The 11,502-nt window shown below is 41.1% G+C and overlaps 1 protein-coding gene across 1 annotated transcript in view; it reads left to right on the top strand.

Moving 5' to 3' along the window:
* The window catches only part of rab21 (RAB21, member RAS oncogene family), a 12,073-nt gene extending 1,597 nt beyond the window's left edge, over nt 1–10,476 (top strand). Inside the window, exons 2-7 of the mRNA XM_015381622.1 lie at nt 5,663–5,722; nt 5,804–5,911; nt 7,146–7,209; nt 8,284–8,338; nt 8,422–8,510; nt 9,741–10,476. Of these exons, the coding sequence (XP_015237108.1) occupies nt 5,663–5,722; nt 5,804–5,911; nt 7,146–7,209; nt 8,284–8,338; nt 8,422–8,510; nt 9,741–9,880 (516 nt within the window). The 3' untranslated portion in view covers nt 9,881–10,476. The remainder of the gene's footprint in view (nt 1–5,662; nt 5,723–5,803; nt 5,912–7,145; nt 7,210–8,283; nt 8,339–8,421; nt 8,511–9,740) is intronic.
* Nucleotides 10,477–11,502: the final 1,026 nt, after the last annotated feature.

Here is an 11,502-nt window from a genome sequence, read left to right on the forward strand (position 1 = left end):
GCCTCTGTGAACATCACAGATCAGGTTTTATTCTGGACTCTTCCAGGATTATTTAATCTAGACCACCTTAATGTGGTTCTCCAGCTGAAGCTGAACCTCCAGCCCAGACTCTGGTTTTCTGTAGCCTTTTCTTCCTAGGATTTGGCTCCGTTTATCTTCCCTGCACCCCCTGAAAAGAAAGCTTCCCCACAGCCTGATTATGCCACTACCATACGTCACCATTAGGCAAGGTGGGATCTCATTGTTGTGTATTGAAACGGATGAACGGGTCCTATTCTGAAGCGGTGGACCCTTTTGTCTGTTTCAATTTGCACAGGAAGCAGAACGTCTTCTTGGAAACAAAGTCCAGTGGATTATTTTTTTTTTAACTTTTTTTTTTTTTTTTTTACTATGGTCTGGACTTTATTGAAGCCTGCAGAGACGGAGGTGAGGTTTTGGGATGTTTGACATCTGTCCAGTTAAGGGAGGATTGGCTGTGATTTCCACTCCTGGGAAGATAAACAGCTGTTTCTCTTGGTAATAACCAGAAAGCTGATCCCGTCATGGTCACATGTCGCTGACGGATCGTCTTGGTTCTGCTGCATTTTCTCATCATCAGTCGGAGCTTTCTTTTTTTTTTTTTTTTTTGAAACTATTCGGAACTTCAAGTGAGGACTGTTGTTTTTGTTTTTTTTTATTCATATATTTTTTTAAACTCTGGGTAATGTGACCCTCTGCTAGGCTGTTAATTGGTGATGAAGCTTCAGATCTGCTGATTGTCGGTTTCAAATGGTCATCAGGTCTCACCATCAGGTTTTAGGAGAAAACAAAAGAGAAACGGCACAATGGCGAAGGGTTCAGTCTAACGGGAACATCTTACAGAAAGCTGCTCATTCATTAGCTGCTGGTGGAAACGGTTCAGCCCGACTCTCATTCACTAAAATCTAAGCTTACCTATACCGTCAGTGTGAAGGCGGCTGCTCTGGGTAGAGATCAGACCTGGCTGGTTGGTCTGCTATGGATGCTCCTCCTCTGCAGGAACGCATAAGGGGGAGATGGATGGATGGAGGAGGTTCACTTCAGCAGGAGAACCAGGCAGAGATACAATAGATCAGGGGTAACCAATAAAAATCAGCGGGGTCCAAATAAAGAAAGAGATTTTCAATTATAATCTCTTTAACACAGAAATAAAATTTGGTTTTTATGCATCCATGTTATACATTGAATTAATAGAAAAAATAGAACATTTTTCCATTTTAAAATCTAACAACAATCGTTAAGTTTGGTATATAGACAATTTCCTGATTCACATTTTTCATAAAACACCTGAACTGACCTTTTTTTTCTTCTTTTTTCTGTCTAAATGTTGGCAGTGGGCTTTATGCTGCCCTGCAAGGCTTTATACCTGGGTTTGAATGGAGACTAAGCCATTCTAAAGCACATATCATGGAGCTCATTCTGAGCCTGGATCCATACATCAAACATCCTCTAAATGTTCAGGGTCATCTTTGAGCACCATTTCACTTTTCTGTCACCAATTCACCACAGTTCTTCCAGCAGTCCACACTTTCTCTGCTCTCTTTTTCTCATCATCTTCTCCTTCTTTCCCATCGCCTGGTTTGCCACATGATTGCCTGCTGTGTCTAAAAGTAGCAGCAGCAGCAACCCAGAATGACAGCAGCTCATTGGATCATTTGTATCACCTGTAGCTTGGTGCCGGACGCTCTGGAAGGCTTTACCGTATTTCCAGGAGAAGAGGCACAAGTGAAGTTAGACAATGTCGTTGGACAACCTGCGGTACTATATAAATGATTTAAATCAGGTTGGGTCCGGATCCGGACTGCGGTCCGCTAATACGTGACCTCTGCTTTAGGTGGTTCTGATCCAAGCATGGCCTAGTCAAAGCCTAGACCTAAACCAAGTATTTAATCATTTTATTTTTTTAGAAATTCACGTAATCCTTCTGAGATCATTATTTTACAAATTTGATAAAAATGTTCTTAAATTTGATTAAAATGTTGTTTGGTCTCTAGAAATCAAATCCTGATTGGATACGTGAAGGTTTGATGCTTTGATATGAATGTTTCTTTTTTTTTCTTTTTTTAAACCTGTAAAGCTTTTCTGCGGTTTAAGTAAATATTGACCTCAGGGCTGCTGACCGTTCCTTAACCTCAGTTCCTGCTGATACTCTTCATTTCCACAAGTTTCAGTCTTTTAGTTCTTACTTCCTGCCAGAATGTAAGCAGGGAAAGCTGCCCTAAGACTTTTGCACAGTGTTGTTGATGCCAGACATTAGACACCAGGCTGATCAAAAAGTTGCAACGGCAGCAGAAACCCTGAACGCAGCTCTTTCCCAGTTATTCTGAGCAAACCTGTTGAACTGTATCCTGGGAATTGTTGAAAGTTCCGGTCTGCAGCCAAGATGTTTGACTGAATCAGAGCGTCTGTGGATGCAGGGAGGCTGCTGCAGTCACATGGACGCCACGGCTGCAGGGCAAAGCTCCTCACATGAGCAGCATCACCGCCGCTCTACATCCCAGATCTCCAGGAAGACGCACCGAGCGCCAGAAGATGGAGGAACCTGTAATACTGCCGGGTTGTTTGTTTTTGTTTTCCTTTTTGATGAACATTCGGCCGTTTCTCAACACGAGCTCTGCATTAATGAAACCACACGCCTTATCATGGGACTCCATGTTTTTCTTTCCCTTCACGGTCGAAGCGGATCAGACCAGAGCACAACAAGCTTCCATTTAAAGGCCGGGACACTCCTGAGACAACTGCTCATTTAGGCAATAAAAAGCACTTAGGATCAATAAAACAGCTGCTCCAGCTCATTTCATGTCTACAAGGAAAATCTTTCAGGGCATCGCGCCCAAACATCACATCTAATCAGTCAGCGAATAATCTCATAATATGTGGAGCAGAATCGTAACTCAATCAATCAATTTAACTTTATTTGTAGAGCACAGTCTCATCAAGGTCAAAGAAAAGTGACAAATGCATAATACTCCAATAAAAAAGCAGCTTTCTGCTCAGCTTGAATCAGACCTGATCGGCCTCTGACCTCCGACGCCGAGTAAAAATAATCTGTTTGGATGTGATTCAGATCCTTCGGCTCCACCTGTTCAGCACGCGGACTTTGACTTTCAGTTTCCTGTCAGATAACAGGTTGAGTAACCCGCTGCCTGGAGGCGCTTTGCGGGTTTATGTCTCAAGTTACAGAAGCTGCCGATTTCAACACTGATGTTGGTCAAATGTGGGTTTTCCTTCCTGCAGCAGCTCCAGAGAGGGCAGCTTCACACAGCAGATACAAGGATTCTGACCCGAACGTCCAATCATGAACTCAGCGTGTGACAATAACGTAAAAACATTTAAGAATTGTTCCTTTAAAACGACTCAAACATGATGTTTCATCTGTGAGAAAATTAGTTTAGAGGCTCCTAGTTTGGCTTTTTAAAACTACAATTACAAACCACAAGTTTCTGAGTATGCACTGCAAAAAAGTAGCGGTTTAAAATCCAGAAAAATAAATAAATAAAATCCTCAGAAAAGCTCCTCAAACCAGTGGAAACCATCTGTCCGAGCAGCAAGATGGATCTAAGATTTTAAATCTTGAAATAAGCATGTTGAATATTTTAAAATGAGGAAATGATGTCTAAAAGCGTGATCGACTATCCAGCGTTTATAAATATAAGGTTTTTATTTTATTTTGGTAAGAACCTGCTGGTTCTTCATCACCTTGAAACCAGCTACCGTCGGATTAAAGGCTTTTATCTTCTTCCTCTCCTGCTCATTTAAAGTCATAAGAAAATCATATTTAAATGTTAAATCATTCTGGCTTAAACATGTATATAAATGTCTTAAAATCTGTTTTTTTTTTTTATTATCTTATGCAGGCCAGTTAGTTATAAGTCAGCCTGAACACCTAAATTCGGCCAATCATATATCAACGGTCACCTGTCGATCAAATTTTTTCGGTCATAACATCTTGATTCATATGTTGCAGCTAATATACGCAACGGTTGAAATAAGAAATAAGAATCATTTCCTTTCCCATTGAGTTCCGTCCCAGTGTTCACGGGGATGGACGTCTGTGTCTTCAGCAGGCGTAGAGCTAACAGAACTGGCAGCGTTGCGAGGCAAGGGCTCAAACATGTACGGCTGGAAGCCTTCTACACCAAACCAAGCTTCTGCCGCCCTGGCGTCCTCTTCCACAACATTTCATCCTCGCTTTCCTCCTCTAAATAAAAAATGGATGACGGAGGAGACTCATCCACGACCTCCGACACTAAACTCTCCTCCTCTTGCATGTTTCCTCTGTCCATAGCGTTCCTTGACAGTGTCGTTTCTAAGTCACCAATTTAGTGCTACTTGGTCCCAATGGAATTTCCCATTGGGAACCTACTAGCACTAAGCTGCTAACTGGTTAGCAAGATGCTTGCTTGCGAACCTTCCACCACAACAATCCCGCCCCCTTGATAAACAACCAATCAAGTTCACTTTATTTACTCTTGTAAAGTCGGGCACCACTCAGGAGAATTCGGAAATGGAACGGTTGGAAGAGCTGCTTCCCTCTGACTTTAAATGGCAGAGGCAGTCTGTCTTAGATCGCAGTTCTTTCCATCAAGACTGACAATGATTGTTTTCTATTTTCGGCTACTTTAGATCGCAGATGAAATGTAAAATAATAGCAAATATAGGGAATAATATGTTGAGATTCCAAAAGAGATTTGATCCTTAAGAAACAGGTGCAATACAGTTTGTCCAAGTGGAATTGCCATATGGGGATATCATAAGAAGGGGCGGGGCCCTGAGCAGATCTGACCACCAGAGCACAAATGGTAGCTACAGTTGCTGCTGCAGTTCTTTGGGCCTGACATGTTCCTCTAAAGCAAACAAGACTCCCTAAAATAAAAATGCTTCAATAAAGCTTATTTCACTTCATGGTGTTGAATTTACTCAGGAGTGTTTCAGGTCTGCCTGATAATAATTGGTCTGCATTAGTAGGAAACGATACATCTACAGGCCGATAACCGAGTTGTTCTTATTTGTCAGTTTGGTATGTTCTTTTGCTGGTTTATTACTTTATTCAGCCGAACATGGCGCTTCTTACATCTGCTGTTGGCGTTTGAAATGTTCATACCTTTTTTTTTTTATGGAAATTTGTGGATGAGGACTGTTATTGAGTAACGGTGGATGAAAAACAGGGTTTCCGCGGGTCATTAAAAATCATTAAATGTCTTTAAATGATTACTTCATAAATTGATGCCTTAACTGGCATTAAAATTCATTAAATGTGATTATCAGTGAGATAAAAATAAAAAAGTTTATAAAAACTTTCGTCAGATATCTCAGATATAACTGGTTGCGCATAACCATCGTAAAGCCGTATGTTCGGAAAAGAAGCTGGAAATTGAGGAATTCGGGACATGGCTGCAGTCTGTCGACAGCAAAGATGACGAAGGATTTTGTCGTGTTTTTAATATATACATATATCATGGGTGCTTGTTGATGCCATTAAAATTATTTCTAATAGCATTAAAAGAGCATTAAAAAGCATTATCTTAGAGTAACTCATTACTTTATAAACCCTGTTAAAGTATCAGAAACGTCCAGAAGCATCCAGTTTAAAAAGTCAGGTTTAAAGTTTTTCAGTATATTAACTGTTTCTCTTCCTCTGCAGGCGTCCTTCCTCACAAAGAAGCTCAACATCACAGGAAAGAGGGTCAACCTGGCCATCTGGGTAAGGCGTTCTCTGACATTCTGTGGTGCTGATGTGGTGCGTTCAAGTACCCCACTGAGACCTGATCCTCTGTGTGTGCAGGACACGGCGGGTCAGGAGCGCTTCCACGCGTTAGGTCCCATCTACTACAGAGACTCCAACGGAGGCATTCTAGTCTACGACATCACAGACGAAGACTCCTTCCAGAAGGTAGCCGCTCCTTCATCGTCCCGCTGCTTCCCTTAAATGTTTGAGTTCACCTTCAGCGTTGACACACCTGGGCTGAATCCCAAACCGGCCTCTAACCACTAACCCTTAACTATATGAAGCGTCACTTGAAATAAAGTCCCACTCACAGCTGTGGGAGGCTGCTGGATTGTACATAAACAGTAATGGGACGGCCTGTTTCCTCCAACCAAAAGGGAAAGCAGCCGTTCCTATGGCAACACAGTGACGCCTCATATGCATGGCTCTAGCTCTGTGGCGCAGGGTGACATAACATCCAACATTTGCCCCTTTTTTGGAAAACAACCTAAACATTTGGTCTTACTCATGATTTTCTGTCATTGCGACTCAGATGCAGCAAACATTTAAATGAAGGTATTTCCTCCGTGACTAGTTGGCCAGTGCACCCACTGCCGAACTCCAGCGAGCCTGCACTGATGCAGACTGATGCAGAGGAACAGACTGGATGTAGAGAGCAGCCTGGGATCAGCTGTTTTTCACTCTGAGCTCATCAAAGCAGCTCAGCTGTCTTGATGAAAACAAATAAAACTAAATAAGTCCGTCTAACTATAATTTTTGTTCTGTATTTTGTTTGCAGTTCATCAGATTTAAATGTGATTATAAGGGAGTAACTCAGAGGAGCTCCTGTTTTGTAAATACAGGTTTATAATATGATTTTATTCTGTATTTTATTTCGATTCCTTCCTAACTTCCAGGCAACATATTTATGTTGATTTTTTATTTTTTTTATTTGACATGTAAAAAATAAAAAGCCTAAGAATTAAGTACTCGAATCAAAAGATTGTAAAAATTGTTTTGTATTTTATAATATGTTATTGTAAATTCCACTTCTGGAAAATCATCAATACTTTTGACTGTTGGGGTAAGAAAAAAGGCCGAAAGGGGAACACAAATAAAAATAAACTGGGAAACACTGCTCTACAAGAAGCAGCCAGAGCGCCCTCTGCTGGACACACCCAGAATAGTCTCAGCCTTTTAATTCTAGTTGAAGTGAAGCAGACATTTTCTGATGTTCCATTAACTAAAGAATAATTAAAGATGCTAACAACATAGAGTGCAGTTAACAGGTTTTTTTTCCTAAGGTTTAAATATATCTAAACATTAATGAGGTTTCGTTTCCTCCTTTAGAATTAACTGCAGTTTGTTTTTTTAACTGCTTGTTTCCCTGGAGCTGATCTATGCTTTTGTGTCGTTGCAGGTGAAGAACTGGGTGAAAGAGCTGAGGAAAATGTTGGGAAACGAGATTTGTTTATGTATAGTAGGTGAGTTATCACAGGAACCACAAACAAATGAGCTAAAATAAACTTCAGCTGCAGGAAACTTTTACTGAGCTGAAACGGTTCGGTGTTTCCTACAGACACGTCGAGGCTGTTATCGTCTGCATCTTCTGTCAAACTTTGGGTTTGTTGTGTTGCTGCTGTTGTCATGGCAGCTGCTTTGGTTTTATTGGGGGGGGTTCCAGTCTCTTAACTGGATTAGGATCATGCCGTCATGTGTTCAGACCAGATTATCTTCAGCTGGAGGCGGCTGACTGTTTGCTGCTCGTTCATGGAGGGGGGTTCAATTCTGTGTGACACCCAACCCACTGACCCAGCACCAGGGTTTTCCCCTCGGCTCATATTTAAAGAGCTTTCATCTGTTTCGGTTCCTCTGAGTGACCTAATGTGACGGACGAACGTGGACAGGAGCGCAACTGTAAAATGAAACCAAAATAATAAACGGGTTTAATTGTCTTCTTTAAACTAAGGCGTGTTTTGGCTCCTTGGTGCTGAGAGTTATTATTAGTTTTAAGGTTTGTCTCCTGACGGAACTTTTCGCCTTTTTCTCCAGCTCAGGTTGATGGAGAACATCTGTAAACACCAGTTTTCAGCTCCTGCTGTGATTATTTTGGTTTAATTTAAGTCTCTGCTTTGACTGCTCTGCAAAAATTAAAATAAAATAAGGCAATTTCATTGAAATAAGTGATTTCCCTTGATTTAACAAGGTAAGTTAGACAATTTACCCAAAGAATCTGATTATGTAGGTTTAAATTTAGAAAAATTACTAGGTCCATTATCTTATTTTAAGGGCAAAGTCACTTTGTTGGCAGATCATCTTATTTAGCAGCTCAAATTAAGGGCAAATAAACAGATTTTAGAAAAACTGGTGTTTAGTTTTAGTTGAGTTGTGCAGTTGTCGCCGTTCCAGCACCAGAATCAGATTTGATCTGAACTTTTCACTTACTGGATGTTTAGGTTGGAAAGCTGCTCTTTAAACCCAGGCATAAAAATAAAATATAAACATGCTACATTCTCTCATTTAACTCTTTAACATGTGGATTGTTTGTGTCTCTGCAGGTAATAAAATAGATTTGGACAAAGACAGACACGTCTCGGTGGAAGAAGCTGAGAGGTGAGAACCAACTCGATGCTGCTGCAGCCAGGCGGCGCCAGCGAGTCTCTCCCTGCTGACCTCTATCTTCTGTTTCTGTGCAGCTATGCAGAGTCGGTGGGAGCCAAACATTACCACACGTCAGCCAAGCTAAATAAGGGCATCGAGGAGCTGTTCCTGGATCTGTGCAAACGTAAGAGTCAAGCCTCATCCTGCTGCAGTCAGACCTCTCAGCTTTCTCATGTTCATACCCAGCAGAATGATGCAGAAAAGGCTCCACCTTAACTATTCAGACTGAAGGTTTTTCCTTCAAACTTGGGTTTTTAAGAAAATAGCTGCTCACCAATTAACCCCTTTATTTGAGGGTTAAATCCATGTGTGTGATGTGGCAAAACTCTAAAGTCCAAGGTAGTGATGTCACGAGATGAGCCAAGGCTTCAAGGCGTGTATTGAGTACTGGTGGGGGGCGCGTTTCAAGGCTTGCTTCATTTGGTGGAGGAGCCAAAATGGGTGACGTCCGAGGCCTCGCTATCCCGCCATTCCACATGACCGCTTCGGGAAGTGGTTCAGCTCGCCCGGAAGTTCGGCAGGCATTTAAACAGCCTCACCACTCAGTCAAGATGAGGGAGTTTGTAGGAGCGCTGCTGTCAGCTGGATAGAGTTTGGGTAGATTCTAAGAATAGATTGGTTGGAAAAACAACCAATCTAGTTGGTTAAAGCATTTTTGGTTTGATCAAAATATGAGCAAGCAACTGGTTACAGTTCTAATATTTGTTTTAAGCAGTTACTCTTTTAAGTGTCATAAACTGTAAGACGTTGACTTCCAATCCTAAGGTTTGTGTTACGAAGCCCCACCTCAGACTTTTGAAAGTTGTGCAAAAAGTTAAGTATTTTTGGCTAATGTTACTAATTTGTATTGTTTAGTGCAAATATAGATTGGGTAAAAACTCTGCCAAATTAGATTGGTTGGTTTAACCAAAAGATTGTTTGAACACATAACTTCCAACCAGATTAAAACCGAAAAGTTATGTTTGAATAAAAATTATATCTTAAATATCTTTCATTTTGCTCATCATTGCCCACTTTGAACACACACTTTCACTCTCTGCTTGAGCTTATTTCATTCAAATAGCAGAAAAACAGTTTACCTTAAACAATTTTTCTCCTCTAAGACGTTTTACACACAAAAAGCTTCATGAATTATTGAAGCAATTTGGCCAAATGGCTCAATGCCTCATGAGGCTTCATCTCACCACAAAGCAGACCTCTTGTTGCTTTGATCGTTTTTTGTTCCTATCTTTTCTTTTTTGAAATTGCAGCGAGAGGTTTGGTTCAGCTGCTGCTTCCTTCACATCTTCACTCACCCTCTAAAGAAGCCGGGAAATGTCTGATTTCTGCTTTTTAAAATTTTTTTTCTCATCAGGGATGATGGAGACGGCTCAGGCGGAGGAGAGAGCGAAGGGAAACGGAGCCAGCCAATCAGCATCGAGTAGGCGGGGCGTGCAGATTGTGGACGACGAGCCGCAGGCCACGCCGGCCGGAGGATGCTGCTCTTCTGGCTAACACACACCCATCCACACATAACCAACACGTTTATCCGTCTGTCATCCAGTTCGTCCGCTCGATAAATAACCTCTGCCGCTGAGGATCATGGGAAATCATATTCAAGTTTGTTTCGTCTGTGTTAGCGCCAAAATAAAAGCCCCTCTGATTTATCCAGGTGTGCTTCTGTAGCAGGTTGATCTCTGTAACGAGCAGCTGCTGTCACATTCAACATGGCCGCTCCTGGTTTGGGTTGTTTTTTTTTTTTGTTTTGGGGGTGAAGCTGCTGTACTGACCTTCATTAACCTTCATCTGGGAATGAAAACATGGTAAAGAGGCAACGGCTCCACCTGCTGGACGGATGTGATTTAAACCTCAAAGGAGATCTCAGAGTTTTTATTTCAACCGGCAGACACACCCTCAATGTTGAAGCAGTCAGGAATTGTATGTCGGTGGTGTTAGCAGGCGGCTAAGGAGCTACTGATTATCCGTAGCAGCTGGGTTCTCTCTGTTAAATGAAAGGAGAGCTCTGATTTCATCCTTTAATGTCATTTATGGAATTAAAATCTAATCCTCCAGGCTTCTAGTCTGTGGAATAACTCCATCCCTAACCAGGAAATTCACCTTTTATCAGATTTTAAACGGGCTGAAAAATCCGTTCTAGTCGGACAGACGGAGGAGATCCAGCTTCGTTAAAAATAACGGTGACTGATTTTGCTCCATTGGGGGAGGGGTTTAACTTTAAAAGATGAAAACTTGGATGGAAATGATGAGCAGTTTTCAGATATTTTGATTATTCTTAAAAGATGTAAAAAAAAAAAAAAGATGTATTTGTTTAAAGGTGTTTGGTCTGCGATGATTGTAGCAGAAAAATTCATTTAAATCTGTAAATGTTTGCGTTGTTCTCGCATTACTCTGTTTTATGTTTGATTTATTTTGTGTAACTTGGATTTTGGAGAAAATTAAACATTTAAACATATTTTCTTTCTGTGAGTCTAAAAACATGAAATCAAACGAGAGCCGCAGCTTTTTGATTCTAGCTCTAAAACAGGCCCGAAGATGTCGGATTCCTCCCAGATTTAAAGTATTTTTTTACATTTAAAGGAGAAAAAAAATAACAAAAAAGGGGAAACTGTGGATAAAGGAAGCTGAAACAAACAACATGCATTCATGTCTAAGTATGTGTATTGTGTTGCTGATGTGCCATTATTAATGATTGTAGGAGGAGGATTCTCCCCACTTGGCTCTGCTCCTCTTCATCGCTTTAACCTTTGATTTTGTAACTTCTTGACTTTGAAGTTAAACCCTGCATGTCTGATTCCTGTAAACTGCTTTGTTTGTCTCACTTTTAAACAAAATAAAATAAGTTATTTTACAGTGATGGGAATCTGTGCGAGTCTCTGTGCTCAGGCAACTTGAAGGTCGAAGGTACAGCTGTTTCCACTAAATGGAAATCTCCTGCAGCCTGGAAAAAAACGTGGGCTCAGTGTGTATCTGATAAAAGGCCTCTAAACTAAACACACAGAAACTGATCAGAAATATTATTCATTATGGAAAACCGCTGCCGGTAGGTTCAGAACTGTGGCAGCAAGCAAAAGTCTGTGCTTGATGACTTTCTTTGCCTTTTTAGACACTTAAAGGGC

Source organism: Cyprinodon variegatus, unplaced genomic scaffold, assembly GCF_000732505.1.
Source record: "Cyprinodon variegatus isolate N-32 unplaced genomic scaffold, C_variegatus-1.0 Scaffold237, whole genome shotgun sequence".
In the NCBI taxonomy this organism is placed as follows: Eukaryota; Metazoa; Chordata; class Actinopteri; order Cyprinodontiformes; family Cyprinodontidae; genus Cyprinodon; species Cyprinodon variegatus.